Consider the following 16883-nt stretch of genomic DNA (forward strand, 5'->3'; position numbering starts at 1 on the left):
TAGTTAAAGGGTGCACATTTTTTTTCATATAAAGTTCTATTGAAATTGTCATTCAAGCTTAAAATACCCAAAGAGTTTGACTAAAATGCTTCAGAGATGTGTTAAACCTGTAACAGGTGGTGACCGGATTGAGCACTGCAGGTGAACCTTGCTGACTCAGGGTATGATCTAAACCAACAAATTATACTTTCTTATTTTCTTTAAATCATGTAAGTGTAGAAAAAAGTCAAATGCAAGTAGAGCTCCAAGGTAAGAGCACATGCCAAAGCCATATGCTACTTTAGGGAGGGGCTTTGCTTCCCTTGAACCTTGAATCACAATTCTTCTTTTCCAAATCTTATCACGGGTAGTAAAAAACAAAGTTCTAAAATGCCATTCACTTGCTGCTTTACTGTTACACAGGGACCTTCCAAAAATCCCCCCCAAACCTTCCAAGCCAAAAAAAAAAAAAAAAACCATTTGCTGTTTGAAAAAAATAATTTTCAGCTTATCATAAAGTTGCTTGATATTTACAGCACAGACTTCAGTTTTCATTGGTTTGGTTTGTTTGTTGTTTTTTTTTAAAGGACATACACAAAACAGCTTCAAGTCAGTCATAATTATTTGGGGACTTGCTAGCATTTAAGTTCACAGCACAGCCAACATTTTTAAAAGAAATAGAAGAATTCAGCTGAGTCCAGCTCCATCTCTAACAAGTATAACGCTCTCTGCTGAGTTCAAGCAAAGTTATCAATGACACAACTGACCTAAATTAATCTTAAGAGATCATTTCAGTAACTGATGTGTTATGCAGGTTACAATGTTTCTCCTCTGCAATAGCCTTCAAAGATAGAAAAATCAATTATAACATATTTCTCAAATGCAACCGAAACATATCAGTACTAAGACTATCAGAAATTACATTCATTTTTTAACTGAAAAATGGGATTGAACACTTCGTGAAATTAATCAGAAATGTTCTCACATTCTTACATTTCCTCTCTTTCCAGAGAGGAAACAAATATAGAAGCACGTGAAAACTGGACTAAGGCTGGATGTTTATGCAGTAAGAAAGTTCTGGGCCAGCTCAAGATAGCAGCAGAGTGAATATGTGTAGTAAACTATGCAACACCCATAGCAACAAAAATAAGGAATTGGTAAAAACCTTCCGGTATAAGAAGCAAGCAGTCCGTAAATATTTGAATTCAGGTGTGTCAGCTCCAGGGACAGCCTCAAACAGATTTTGGAGGAACGACAGTGAAGGGTACACCAACAGATTCTTCCTCATGGAAGGAATAGAATGGTCTAAAAATATTTCCTAACACTGACATCCTAGATCTAAGCCAGACAGTGCCACTCTGCACCTAAGTCTTTAGGCAAAATTGCAATCCTGTGCCATGTGCTCTGGGATGACCCTGCTTGAGCAGGGAGGTTGGACCAGATGACCCACTGTGGTCCCTTCCAACCTGTGAAATTCTCTATTACAAGAGAATACTCACCAAGTATCCTCACTGTACTCACCAGGTGCTGACAGCCACTTCTTTTGACAAAGGCAGACTGTGGGATGGGTTGAATCCAGTTAAGTGTTGGGTGTCACTCCACCTTAGTCTGGGCTGTATTGCAAGGAATCAAACCTCATTCTAATACAGAGATGAGATTTTTTTTGCCTTGTTTTTTGCTGCAAATCACTCTGTTCATTGGGAGCAGCAGGTAGCCATGAAGGAGATGGTGGATGAACTAATACCTGAAACTGGTAATATGCAGCACATGTCTTCAGAAAGGGCAGGCACAGATAGTGCAGCAGTGGATTAAACCTTTCCTGGTCACAGAAAAGTCATGGGGTTTAGCAGCTCTTCTCCAAGTTTTGCATGAAATAATTCCCAAAGGGGTTTTGAGGGGCAAAGGTGCAGGTTGTTTGTTTTTTTTTTTTAAACACAAAAGGTGCTTTCCCAGAGAAGGCTTGGAGGAAGGGAGTGCTCCTTACCCTCCTCTCCCAGCCAGTCAGGTGGCACAGATCATCCTGAAGATGAGTGGTCACTCTGGATATCATTATCAGGAAGAATTTGGTTGTTCTTCTGACTTGTATTTAAAAATTTAAGTTCCAGCAGCCCCTAACTTCTCACGAGCAGAGGAAGACTGACAGTATAAACAATATCAATATTACAGATTGTTTCTGTATGGAGACACGACTCCTGTACTATTTCTTAGAAATCTGTGTGTCTCAGGACCACTTATTAGTCAATATTGGTCTCAAACACTTGCATCATTCAGCAGCAACAAGGCCACAGGGAACTTCCATTCCAACTTACATGTTTTTCTCCACTGATGTTTTACATAGAAATTCTGAAAATCCCTCTATACAAATCTTTGCTGCTTGATGTATTTTTCAGGCATGCAAACACAAAGCCAGCAATTAACTGCCTGATTTTACTTTCAGTTCTTTCAGTATTCTGTACAACACTTGGCACAGCTGAGTCACAAAGACCAAAATCAAATTAAAATGCTAATGATGTTTATTATTATGACAGGAAAAAAAATAGAATTATGTAGTCAAACTCAAAGTAATTCATTTTTATGATCTATGTCACTTATATGCACAATCCTAATGCATCTAAGAATAATAGTATTTGAAGTATAATGACTCAATCTAATCTGAACTTCTCTATACATTTGTGTATTTCATAGTTAAGTCTGAAGTTCAGAACTGACACAAAAATGTGTTTACAAATATTTTTCATTTAGTTACCTGTTTTCCTTTTTATCAAAGTAGGAAAAATAAAATCATGAATCAGAGGCTATCAGCTTTTTTTTTTTGTTTGATTTAGCTACTTAGTAAATTATATGTTTAGCCTAAATACCAACAGTCTTGACCTTCTCTTAGTAAGTGACAAGTACCTTTTTATCAACACAGTTCCATCTTCACAGGGAAATGCTGGTATCTTCTGCTCTCAAAAATTATAATCTACCTACTGATGAAATAAACTTTTGCCTGTACTCTTTGATACCAAGGGGTATTTCAATACAGTTGATGTCCTCTTGATTTGCACAGAGTGCCTCAACACCTCCTACTGTAAATGTGAACAAATATACAAGCTAAATATACAGCTTGTTGCTGTATGAAAATATACAACTGGCTTGTTGCTGTATGAAAATATGCCCAGAACTCAACTGTTCAGCTACAAAAAAAAATTACTTTAAAAGTTTATAAAAGATATTTCTAAGTATTTTTGAAGCATACATTTTAAAACGTCCTTAATTAGAATTTAAGTTCAACGAACAATCTTTTACATGTATTTTAGTAATGAAGTGGTTATAAAAGTAATATAAAAGTCCCCAAGTCATCTAAACACCCATAAGAAACTTTTTCATCAAAAGCAAGAAGATAGAAAACTGACTGAAAGAAAAAGTCAATGTCTCCTTTATGGATCATAGAAGTTCAAAGAATATTTCAGCTTCATAATTATTTACTTTGGAGGGGGTTAAGAAATTTTTTCCTTTTAGGAAAAAAACCCCCTACAACCCAAATTAAGCTTCACAGAAAAATGAAGAAAAACTCAGAAAAACTCAGCATTTAAGAGCTATAATATTGAACTTTAAGGATATTCTGAGCACTTCTATACCACACATACCACAGAGATGAATTAGAAAAGAGTAAGAAGAATGTAATAAACATGTCTGAAAATACTGCTGATTAAAGTAACACTTGGCATTGCATTCCATGAAGTTGAGCTAACAGGTATATATAACATCCCTAAAAATAAATTAAGGATCCGGACATTTGTACTGAAAAGGAACTCAAATCAGCCACATTTGACCTTAACCAATACCTAGAGGGGTTTTGTTTGTTTTAAATTATCTCAAAAGTTTCTTATCCCTCTCCATCAACTTAAGTCCTCTCATTCTGTAAGAACTACTAGCATTTTACAGTATTCCTAGAAACAGTGATGAAAAACCGTGATGGAAGAAAACAAACATTCCACTGAATGTTTCTTGATCAATGTCTGTGATCTGAAAGCTGTAGCTTCTCAGGCTAGAAAGGAATTAATCTGCTTGGCCTATACTTCCCTTGCCTAAAGATGCCTAAGATGATTCAGACACATGTGTAGATGACCATACTGACTGCCTGAAGGATGAGGCTGGGCTAGATGACATCCTAAGATCCCCTCCAGTGGGAACAGTTTTGATATTGCATCATGGTTTAGCAGTGGTATTCCCCAATGCACAGCTGATGGTTCTGTCCCACCTTTCCTGCAAACTTGGTGTAACCCCGAAAGCAAAACCCATAAGTAACCTCACACCTCAAAATCACTTTAGAACTACAATAAAATGGTAGATAGTCAAATTGTATGAGGAATTTTGTATCATTTCTCCATCCTTTTTGGGGCACAATTTCTTATTCTGCTCAGAGAATTCCAAAGCACATATTTTCTCCTCTGCGTAGGCTTTGCATGAGTTCCTCACACTTGGAAGCTTTCAGTGATATTGGTTAATTGCCAGATTTCAGCCACCTCTCTAACCTCTCCCTTTCAGTGGGCGTGAAAGGGTTTACTTGTAATATATATTGCCCCTGACTGAATTTTATCTTGTTCTCCTGGATTCTCATCAGCAATTCCCAAGTTAGAGGCTTCCCCAGAAAGTACGTCAAAGGATTCCCACCCACACACTGAATATCTAACAGACCCTGACCCATTTTCTCCTTATTAAAGCAGCACTACATATTTTAAAGAATAAAAATAATAAACAGAGATCCTAAATGAATGCAAGAATTGCAGTGGGAACTCTACCCTCTTCAGATTTTAGTTCTGGCAAAATTGTTGTCGAAAAGCAAAGAGACACACTTAAAATACAAACATCAAAAGTATTTTTCCTCAGTGTTTTCATTCTGTGACTTATTACTCCACCCATCTTTCAGCTAAGTACAAGGAGAACTTCATTTATAAATTCTGAATATAGAAAAATCCCCTTATTTAACCATTCCTATCTCCTCTTGTAGCAATGTCTTTGGGTATATTTCACAGAATCATAGAATAGATAGGGTTGGAAGGGACCTCTGGAGATCATTTAGTCCAGCCCCCCTGCCAAGGCAGGGTCACCTAGAGCAGGTTACACAAGAATGTGCCCAGGTGGGGTTTGAAAGTCTCCAGAGAGGGAGACTCCACGACCTCCCTGGGCAGCCTCTTCCAGTGCTCTGCCACCCTCAATGGAAAGAAGTTCTTCCTCATGTTGAGGTGGAACTTTCTGTGGTTTAGTTTATGGCCACTGCTCCTAACATGCCATCATAAAAGGCTATCAGTTTGGTCAGGCAATATTTCCCCTTGGTGAACCCATGCTGACTGCTCCTGATGACCTTCTTTTCTTCTACGTGCTTTGTGGTGACCTCTAGAATGATATGTTCCATCACCTTTCCCAGGCTGGAGGTGAGGCTGACTGGTTGGCAGTTTCCCAGGTGCTCCTTCCTGTCCTTTTTGAAGATGGGAGTAACATCAGCCTTCCTCCAGTCATGGGGCACCTCTGCTGTTCTCTATGATCTTTCAAAGATGATGGAGAGTGGCACAGCAAGAACATCTGCCAGCTCCCTCAGCACTGGTGGGTGTATCCTGTCAGGTTATGGGTGTTAAATCCGCCTAGCCAACATTACAGAACCTCAGAATCAACTAAAACAGAAGAGGAGGTTTATACCTCTGTGCTGCAGTTATTCAGTCAGGTACATCTACAGCTGTGCTTCTCACAGAAGGGACAGCCCTACACCTCCCTTAGGTTGCTTCTGCGTGCTACCATTGCCATTTTTAAGCGAGCACAACTATTTCTGTGGCTCCCTGGTGAACCAAGGAACTGAGAATGGACCTGACCAGACACAGATGTCAACTGGATGAACTCCCTGAGCTTTTGATGCCCACACAGGCTTGAATTGAACTGACACGAGGTTTATTTCTAACACAGTGAAGAAAACAGGCAATAAAATCCTATAATATTAGATCAACCATCTTTCAATGAATATTGAAAAAAAAAATCCATTTATAAAAGCTGCGAATCTCATAGGTAAATCCCTTATACTCCACTGATTTGTAATCAGACACTAACTTTACCTGTTATTTATAAATTATATACTTACAGCTCCTCCTTTCCTCTTGCAACTGACCTCCCAGGGATAGCAGATTAATAATTAGCACATATACCATACATGAACATTCTTTTACCTTAATTATCAACACAAACTGTAATGAAAAAAGATGTATTTACCTTCTGAAAAATGATCCACCTGTTCTTTCTAATAAGAAAGACAGAAAAGGAGGGAAAACACCAGAACAAATAAGAGCACTGCTCTGTATCCTACAATACATATTCAGGTGGCATCCAACCATCTTTCACTGATCAAGACTTTTCATCAACAACACTATGCTGTTTAAGAATCCACTTCATTCTAAGGATAACTTGCAGCTGTAAAGGTGGACAACACCATGTCTGGAGTCCAAGAACAAAGTTTATAGAGTTTTACAAACAAAAACGAGAACTAGGAGACCTCCTTTGTTTAATAAACCCCAGTGAGTTACATCAATTGTAATGCTATATTAATTAAAGCTCATCCTTTCACAACTTTAGGCAAGCAGAAAACTAACAATGTCAATCATTGGCAGAACAGCATCCAACACCTGTAAAATCCATCTGAAAAAATAAACTTTTTTCACATCCAGGTTTTCATAAGTACTTTACAGATAAACACATATTGAGTCAGAGACTGCACACTGTTGTCTTATGTTGTGTGAATGTTTCTAAAAGACTGGCTTTTTTCTATGACACAAAGAACAGAAGACTTTACAACTCCCGTGACATTTGGCTTAAATTGAAAGAAAACTTCCCTTGACAATATTGTCCACAGTATTCCTTCAAAAAGAGTATTCTCTGGAGAAATAACAGTTGAGAGGAATTCCACAAATTTGTAAGTTTATACTGCATGTCACTTCAATCCACAAAGAACTGAGAACTAAGAGAAATATATTGAAGTGGTTTTACAGAGTAGGATGACCAGAAACTGGGCTATGCTGTCTTGTCACATGCTTGCATTTCTCCCACTGGACCTCTGTCAAAGACACTTGAAGAGAGGAATGCACAGTTTAGCCTTTAATCTTAAAAAATATGAGGAATACCTTCTGCATTGCTTAAATATTACTGCTGACTTAGAACTCCTTTTTATGTGGCAAAACTTCACTGAACAACCAAGTGTTTCTTCAGCCACCTCTTCGAGTTTTCTTCTTCTTGGAAATATTTGGTTTTCCTCGTGAAAAAGCCATTTTTAAATAAATACTCTAATGTTTTCAACCAAACAGTGAGTATCCTCTCCTTGCTATTTGACCTAAATTTCTTAAGTCTTAATAATTTCGTATTATTTAGTTTCGTATCTACACATTTTTACTTCTTGGTCAAATTTGAAAATATCACTTTCTGAAAAGCTCATATTCAACTCTATGTTGCACACTTTTGCATGAATGCACTGATGCTCTGACTGGGCTCTTATTTGAACAAAAAAAAAAAAGAAAGGAATAAAAACTTCGCATAACTAAAAAATTGCATTTAGCAATTGTTCCTTTAGTAAATTCAGCACTCTATTTAAAAAGAAAATTGAAGCATAAGCTATACACAGAAATAGTAGCTTATTAAATTGTTCAGTAGTTTCTGAAGCCAGTGGCAAAATACTTAACAAACCTAACACTGAATTACTATTATTTTGGGGGGGGGGTTAATTAAAATATTCATAACCCATATTTAAATGACCTCATTATTTAAATTCTATTATTCCATTGTTTTCTGTGAAATATTTACCACAAAGACATGTTTTTGTACCACTGCCATCAGAACCATCTCAAGGTAAACGGAACACATGAATCTTTTTTTTTTTAAATCCATTTTTAAATGTAAAATTGGCTACTTGATGCATGGGCAAAATTAAGAGTACTGAATATGCATTTAACTCCAAAAATCTCAGAAGAAGTTGCATGCAAATATCTCCTGCTTAACAGGCTACACGCAGCATATAATGCTACTCTATGATAAGCCATTAAAAACCATAAAAATACATTAAATTCTGTATAAAATACCAAAGGATCTCAACCATATTTAAGAGAGGAGAAGACAACTCACGGGTGGGATTCTGAAAGCTGCTGAGCTATTTTGTAAGCCGTGGGATCCCTGTCCAGGGCATACACGGTGATGTCGTCGGCCTCCTCCAGAAGAGCTCTCGTGTGACCCCCGGCTCCAAACGTCATGTCGAGGAAACGCTGTGGAGTGAAAAGGGCACCACTTTTACCTCAGAGCAGTGATAAACTGAGGGTTGATTTAATCTCTAAATCTCCCTCATGTACTGGAGGAAAACATACCAACACCTTTCTGGAAATACTTTTGTATTTTGTGCACAGTTGCAACCGTGGCAGAGTAACCTGCTGAGGGGTTGTGACCTCCCTCCCCGAAATCCTCCCAGAACAAAAGGTCAATCATTTGGTACAGCCAACTGCAGCTTCCTACTGTTCCCATTTCTTTACACTGTGTGTTCAGAGGAAAGCCACTTATTGGAGTGCTTTATTTGGCCTTGCTCAGTTTGATGGTTACAAAGATGTGTAGGATATGGGATTACAGGCAGCAATTGGCACTACTGGTTTTGTAAAAACATGTCTAAAAGGACAGCTGATGTACTGTGCAATAATTAAAAAAAAAAATGACACTATCATATAAGTTTTATACCAGAGATCAAAGTGTGAATTGTCCTGACCGGGACTAATCTAACTAGCCTAGAAAATGGAAGTTTTCAAGACAGTAACCCATAGATTTTGGGTTCACTGTGCTTGGTATTTAGCTATGTATTTAGGTTATTAAGCTACACTGATGTTTAGTCCTAATATATCTTCTCTACCATCATAACATGTTCATGTTAATTAGATGCAGAATAGCACAGGAAAACCCACCTTAACAGCAATCCCATTTCAATTGCTGATGTGACATAGTCTGTGGGCTGGAGTTATACCTTTTGATAAGCCATAAATATTTCCTTGCTTCTGAGGAATACTGACTACCTTAGAATAGATACCAGGCCTGTTTTTTATTTTACAGAAACTAAGACTGGAGGATTTTTAGTAATACCAGGCAAACACAGCCACTCTCTCCGGTCTTCTGAACTAAAACTGACAACACATTCAAGGAACTTGGAATGTGCTCTAAAACACATGTAGGTACAAATTCAGCACCAACTGAGTAACACTGGACATTGCTGTGTGCTGGACATTTTGTCCAAAAGGATCCTATGAGAGAAATATTGAAAGCTTTACTGAAACCCAAAAAGATTCCATGAACTGGTTTCCCTTGATCAGGTTTGATAAGCAGGACTTTCCTCTCGGGAAGCCGTGCTGGCTGTGACCAGCGACTGTGTTGTCAAGTGTTTTTCAATACTTCCCAGAATAATCTTCTCCATAATTTTACCAGGCCCTGAAATGAGTCTGTAGTTTGTGGGGTCCTCCTTCCTGCCCCTCTTGAAAACTGGGACAGTGTTCACCAGTTTCCAGTCAGCTGGGAGCCCCCTTCGGATTTCCCAAGACCACTCAAAAATCATCAGGAGAGGTTTTGCAATGACATCAGCCAGTTTTTGAGGATTCTTGGATGAATCCCATCAGGTCCCATTGATTTGCAGGGATCCAGGTGGAGCAGCAGACCCTGCACAATTTCAGTCTCAATTGGGAGCTGATCATTCTTGCAGTCATGGTCCTCCAGCTGAGGACCCCTGGGTCCGTCCTCCACGTTGAAGACAGAGGCAAAGAAAGGCTTAAACACCTCTGATTTCTGTCCATGATTTTGAGATAACCACCCTCATCCTCGACAGGATGATGATGTTTCTATACTGCCTATTGCCATTGATATATTTGAAGAAACTCTTTTTATTGTCCCCACAGTAGCAAGCAGCAACTCTGTATTCTTTTCATGTCACTTGGTCTTGCTTCTGCTGGGCATACACCTTCCTTTTTTGCCTTATCTCCAAGAGAAGATTCCTGTTCAGCCAAGCTGGCCTTCTGCCTCGTCTGCTTGAGTTCCAATACTTGGGAACTGCCTGCTCCCCTGCTCTTTGGAGGTGTTTTTTGAGGCTATTGTATTTATGGCAATGCATCTAAACCAAAGCAGAAATGTGACTTTGGTTTCTGCACCTTGGAATCCCCGTAAGTCTTTTCTCTCAGTTGACTGAACTCAGTTCACTGGGGGGGGAAACTCAGACTACACACAGCTTAAACTAGAACAACAAATTCTCCATATATTTCAATATTAGTACCTGCAGGGCTTTCTTCCCACTTCTCAAGTTTTTTTTTAACATGAAATAGTTTTGAAGATCACTTACCAGCCACAATCATATTAAACAGAAATTGATGCGAACTAAACTTCTTTACAAAAATTACACACCACAAGGGTAAGCACCTTTTAAGGGAAATTCTCTAACTTATCTCTTGAAAGAATTAAGATTCAACCACAAAATCCCCTTGGAACAGAACAGAAACTCAAAGGCAATGAAGAAAGACACAAATACTTTTTCAGAAACACTTTCTAGAAAACATAAATAAAGGCTTATTTATGGCAATTCCACAATAATAAAGCTGAATACTTAAGAGTCTAATAATATAACTCTACCGTTGCTAAAATTAAGTGCAATTTATGATCTTTTAAGATAAAGCTCCATTATTTAATTTCTTTGTGTTCTGCCATCACGTTTCCTAAGCTTATGCTCTAGAAGCAAAAAACTCTCCTATAATATTTTACAAAGTTCATGGAGGAAACAAAATTTAATTGGGTGATCACCCAATATTAAATGGCATCATTTGTATGAAAAAATAAAGCACTGACACAGATTTTTTTTTTTTTAAGCAGTATGTATAAAACAGAGGACAGAACATCCATACTGCATAAATGCTCCCCCTGATCTATTTAAGCATTCTGATTTATCTTCTGCCATAACAAAAACAAAAGTGTACTCACTGAAACTAATTTATAAGCACAGAACTGAAACAGTCAGAAAAGTGTGGTTGTTTCTTTAGCACAACTACCCATAAGAATTTAGCTACATTTTGAAAATACTTGCAACATGTTAAAAATTCCAAGCATTTTCTCTGTACGTTCTCACACGTCACTGTTTTTTTTATTTCTCTTTAATGAAAATTACTAATATAAAAATGTTAACTCTTCATTTAGCTTAGAAAATTGCAAAAACGAACATGAAGTCTAGAAAATATATAAATCCTCTTAAGTTGCTTTTAAAATTTCCAAGATGTACCTGATATTTTTGATTTCCACTCAAATTATTTCCATTTAATCCTTACCAGAAGTAATGTACTTAAGCAATAAACAGACCTTTCTACTTTTATCTTCTAGTTCTGTAGAGAAACCCATTTAGAAAAATCCCTTTAGAAAAATGTGAAGGAACAACAGAAAATTAAAACCACCTTTTTATTTCTTGCATAGGATTAACCCACTCAGAAAAGCACTCAAAAAACTTAGTCACAACAGTCCCAAGTGTCATTTAGGATTGCACTTATTCTGCAGTAACACATAACAATCAAAACCCATCTAAATTACATCATAATTCCTCTTGGAAGAAAAAAAAGTTTAATCAGCATGAGTCACGTCTTCATGATTGGGTTTGGTTGTTTTGTTCTAAAAAAACCAAATAAATGCTCTTATTTAATATCATAGCTAGAAACTTAGCAATAAAATTTTCAAAAACCTCAACATTACCTTTCCCGAAACAGACCTACAGTGTTGGCAGGAAGAGTCAAGGATGGTATAGGAAATGCCCTATAATTAACTATATTTTATTTAAAAAAAAAAAAGTTTGGAATAATAATTTTATTCCACTTAAACTCACTAGTAACATGAATTTCCAGAAAATAGTCTTTCCCCACTAATAAGTTTAGCAATTTGCCTATTTCTTGCATGTCTCTATGTTTTCTAAACATCTAACTCCTTTTTGGTCACGTCTACAAAGTATTGTACCCCTCTCCCACCAACACTTCCAAATGTTTCCTCAGGTTTGAATAGCATGATATGAGAAAACCTTTTTGGCCAAATCTCCAGACAATTTTGCTCATTTAGGCAATATTTATTATTGTTTGTTTGGGTTTTTTTCAGATGAGCTTTTGAAGATCTTCTAGCTCGTTCAAGAACACCTCTCCTCCCGGACATCTGCTTCTGCTTTCATTCATTTTAAATGTGATAAACTTTAAGACTGATAAACCCCTTACACATGCTGAATGTTAGTGAACCATACAGATCATCTTGTAAATAAACCAAAGATTAATACCAGCAACACAAAGGAGAGAACAGAAAGGACAGGGCTCATTGTACCATGACACAGTGACAAGCTCTCAGTACTGTGAGAGCACTGACAAGCTTTAGTTAAGAATCCATGCAAGCATTTACTGTGAATGAACACATGCTCCTGAATTCCACTGCCCTTCCTGAAAGAACCACCACAAGGCAGCTGAACCTTTAAGGAACAGCAGACAACTCTAACGTGATCTTCAACCTGGGAGCACCGAACACAAGAGGATACAGTTCTGATTCAGTCCACATCAAATACTGCCTCACCAGAACTAATGGAATCAGCATCCTAGAAAACCCAATTAAAGCTACATTAAGTACATTCTGTCATAACTTTTCCAGGTAAAGGCCTTCCATGGGTAATCTCTGAACTGCATTGATACATATACCCAAAGCTGCAAGCAAGAACTCCCACAGATGCCTCATACTCCAGATGTTCCACTCAAAAGCCATATTTTGCATTTAGAACCTAAAAAAAATTTAAATATCACCTCAAGTTATCAAATAAAATAATTCTGTTATTAACACAACCATTTTGGAGCATTGATCAGATTTCAAATTAATCACTGTAATATACTGCTTCATAATATGCTTCTTATATATTCCATTCATCTTTCATGCCTGAAATAAAAAGGCGCTTCATTTTTTTCCTTCCCCTTTCTCGCTTGCCTGGTAGTTTTTAATCAAATAAAATTAAATGACATTTTATCCTCCTGGTCCTATAAATACTGGAAAAGATTATTACATGAATTGCTACTGCAGTGACTCACCGTTCCATTGTTAAGTTATGATAGTCCCATCAGAGCCCCCTCAGGAATCTTATAATCAGTTTGTGACTATATGTTTTAGAAACCACTTGGCTCTTTCATGACATACAGACAGCAACAAACAAAAACTTCGTAGCTTTCACTGTACGAGGAGCTCTAGTACAGAGACACAAAGAGTTTATCCTCGCCATTTTTGCATGCAAGACCTTTTCACTGAAAAGCTCTCACAACAAATACCTTTTAAGCACTTGCATTTTACTATGAGTTAAGTCATCTGTAATTCCACTTACGTTCCACATAGCCTTTGTGATTATTTTCCTTTGCTGTGTAACAAAATCAGATTGCAGAACTTACACAAAACTGAAACCCAAACATGACCTTAAACTGAAACTACGTAATACTTACTTAAAAAAAAAAACCTCACTAGTTACAGTATTTTCCAGTCTCTTCTTTCTTGATTTTAGAGGCAAGAACCTTTACCTCTTTTTAAAGTAATTTGATCCTTTAGATACACAACTTTATTTTCCCCTACTAACCTTAATTATTTCAAGCACCCCATCAGACGATCTTTCACAAAACGCTTTTTCTTCCTCTCGCAACCCTGGCACAGCTTCAAAGAGGACTCCACAAACTGCACAACAGCTCGAAAAGACTTTGACAAATTGTACAAAATATATCCAAGAGAATACATTGAGTTGGAATATAGAACATAAAGGACCTGACGGCCTGTGCCAAGCAGTCTTGTACCCCAGGTATGAGTCCTTCATGAGCAAGGTTCTCTCTTTTCCATCACTGACCGTGGGACAGACTTCTGCTGTTACCTTTTGGTGTGGGCAAACTGCATCTCACCTCGTTCACACTTACACAATACCACAAGGTCACTAATCTGCTATGATTAACTAGCACACACAAGGCATTTAGCATGGCTCTTTCCAACAGATAACACCAATTTCTTCTAAAAATAGAGAGCCTGTTATTCCCCAAAAAGTGACCTTGCATTGCATAATTATTTATTCAATCCCCAGCCCTGTTTACCCACTTTCTTCTATTAAAAAACCTATATTGACAATGGCAATCCTGCCTGCCTTCAGCAAGCATAATCACCTGAACCATCTTAACCCCAAGTTCCCTGATTAAAATAAAATAAATAAAAATCAACCTTCCTGGGAAAACACAGTTCCTTCCTCCAGCCCTGTTTTGCACTCCCTCTAACGACTTAACACTCACTCAGAAGAGACAGCCATCCAATTATTCCCCTCTTATGCTCTTGTACCCTGCTCTGGGCATTTGTCCCTTTCTTGTCCAAAGAAACGTTTCCCTGAGTGGCAGCCATTCACATAGAGTGAGTGAGAATGTTCTGCAGCACCCTTGGGTGTACATTTGTTGGAGTAAAAATGTTGCTCACTAGTAAGTCCAAAAAAGGAAAAAGAATCCTACCTAATCAGGCACCTCTTTTACCTAATGGGAAAGACATACTTCCTGAGGTGCAGAACAAAACAAGCAATGTTGTTTTTAGAACAGAAAACAACATGAATGCAAAGTCTAAAATACAAGCAGAAGAAAAAATAACTTGTAAAAGCTATGCCCTTAGCCAGTACTGTATCAATATTATACATGAATATAATATTTTAACAGTCATACATTGCTTTCCACCCAAAACCAGACTTCACAAATGACAAACTAGAATCACAGAACTTTCCAGTGGGAGAAAAAGGAAATACATCCACAAACCCTGCTGCCACAGCCGAGAACACAGCCCCAGTCCAAACAGTTCCTCACCTTCCACATTCCATCTTCCAGAAGGAAAATGAGGATTTAGAAAGAATGACAATTATGACATTAGTATCTTTTCAGTGCTTGTATAACATATTTGTTTTGAAAGTTGCACTCTTTCCACTTTTTACAGGCTTGAAACACAAAAAATACCAGAAGACTGATTTATTTAAAACGTCCTACAAAGAAAAGGTGAAGAACAGCTCTACAGCGTCACTTTTTAGCCCATTAGAAGAAAAGGCTATGTCTGGAAACTGCTGCCTGAAGAAAGAAAAATAAAATGGAGAAAGACCCTTCCACGCAATTGAGACATCAAATGTCAAAGTAACAATACTTTTTCTTGAATAGCCTAACAAAAATAACTTCACAAAAATGAGTGGTGACGTGATGAGAGCAATGACATATTTCTACAGTATTAAACCCACCATCCACTAGTGTATTCCAAGCCAATCAAAGCTAGGTCAGAGTGCTTCTCTCTGCTTTTACTGATCTTTCTCAGTGGTCTGACAAGCTAACATTTTTCATAATAACAGAGTTTTCATACTTGAAATGAGTGCTAGTGGTTGCTTGTAAATGCAAAGAAGGTCAAACTACTAAGGATGTTTGTTAAGGCTAACAATAAATATTTATTACTGCATTGCCAGGCACTGCTGGTAGGTATCAAAGTACTTACTCTTATTTTATTTGTATCTATTCCATCTCTTTGTGGGAAGAAAAAAATCCCTGGAACAGAAAAGTAATATCATAAAAAAAAAAAATAATCAACACATTGCAAGATGCTTTTCGCTACCTCATTCTCCTGGTGTTTCTATGATGAGTCATGTTCTCTAAACTTGTTGTCTGCACTTCCTTGTTATTCACAACAGAAATTGTTCGTTGTCAACACAACTTGTTTTCCACTCTGCTTTATTTTTCAAATACCAGCCCTAAGTGCATTAAAGCATAAACATATCTAACCTCTTGTTCAAACTATCAAACATATATCATAAACACATCAAACCTCCTGAATTTGCCACAGCTTATCATTTTAATACACTCGACTATTTAATATACGCTAAGTAGAAAAACAAACTGAATTGAGGAGCAGTGACAAGGAATGCTACAGGAATCTTTTGTAGCAGTGATTTTTTTTTCCCCCCAAGGAATAGCTGATCTGCTGCACGCTTTTATTACCACATCTTTCACAACTAATCATTACAAAGGTATGAATACAGACATTTTAAAAATAGTTACTGGAGTAAATGCTTCTTGAACAAAGCACATACACTATTGTTTGGGCACACATTTTAAAGTCAACAGTGAGAAAAAGCAGTCTCAGTTCCTTAGTATTTGACTTTCCTTCTGCAAAGCTCAGAATTGAAAATTAATGTTCAGTGCTGGCCTTTGTTTATACCAACCTCACTGGACTTATATTTTCAATAAACACAGAAAATTAATCAGATGGACAAACCGAAACCAGTCAAATCTATCTATGAATCAAATCTAGAATCTTTTCCTTCTAAGAGGAAGGAAAAATACACCCAAAGCCTCAACTTATTTTCTTCCAGTCTTCTAAATAGAGAGATTCTGTTAAACCCCAACATGAAACAGAACTTATACTACAGGGAACCACCAAAGAGACTTGTGAGTCCAGCCCGTTGGGAGTAGGATTGGAACACACAAGATCCTAAATAGGCTTCTGGCAGGAGGTTGCTTTAAGGTCACCCTCCCAAAACCACAGCTCACTCCACATCCAGTCCCCACACAGAATTACAGATGTTAAGACACGATTGGAAGGAGAATGAAGGGGAAGCTCTGGGTGCAAATACACCAGTTCTGAGCCCCCCAGACTCAGCCAGTGAATGCATAAATACACATGGACAGATAAAATCCTAATAGAGGAACAACCACCATGTGAAAGAATTTGTGTTCAGTGAAACAAACCAACCTAGAACTCTCCTGATTTGCAGCCTCCTTCTCCTCAGCTAATAGTAGTAATTAATGAGAATAAATAATATGTCTCATGCTACTCCAGCTATTTCA

At 37.5% G+C, this 16883-nt stretch overlaps 1 protein-coding gene across 1 annotated transcript in view; it reads right to left on the reverse strand.

Annotated features, from left to right (window-relative positions):
• METTL15 (methyltransferase like 15) overlaps positions 1-16883 on the reverse strand; it is a 72263-nt gene that overhangs the window by 32819 nt on the left and 22561 nt on the right. The window contains exon 2 of the mRNA XM_050335228.1: positions 8116-8252. Within this exon, the coding sequence (XP_050191185.1) occupies positions 8116-8252 (137 nt within the window). The remainder of the gene's footprint in view (positions 1-8115; positions 8253-16883) is intronic.

This window comes from Myiozetetes cayanensis, unplaced genomic scaffold (assembly GCF_022539395.1).
Source record: "Myiozetetes cayanensis isolate MyiCay16 unplaced genomic scaffold, myiCay2020 scf6-25, whole genome shotgun sequence".
NCBI classification, from domain to species: Eukaryota; Metazoa; Chordata; class Aves; order Passeriformes; family Tyrannidae; genus Myiozetetes; species Myiozetetes cayanensis.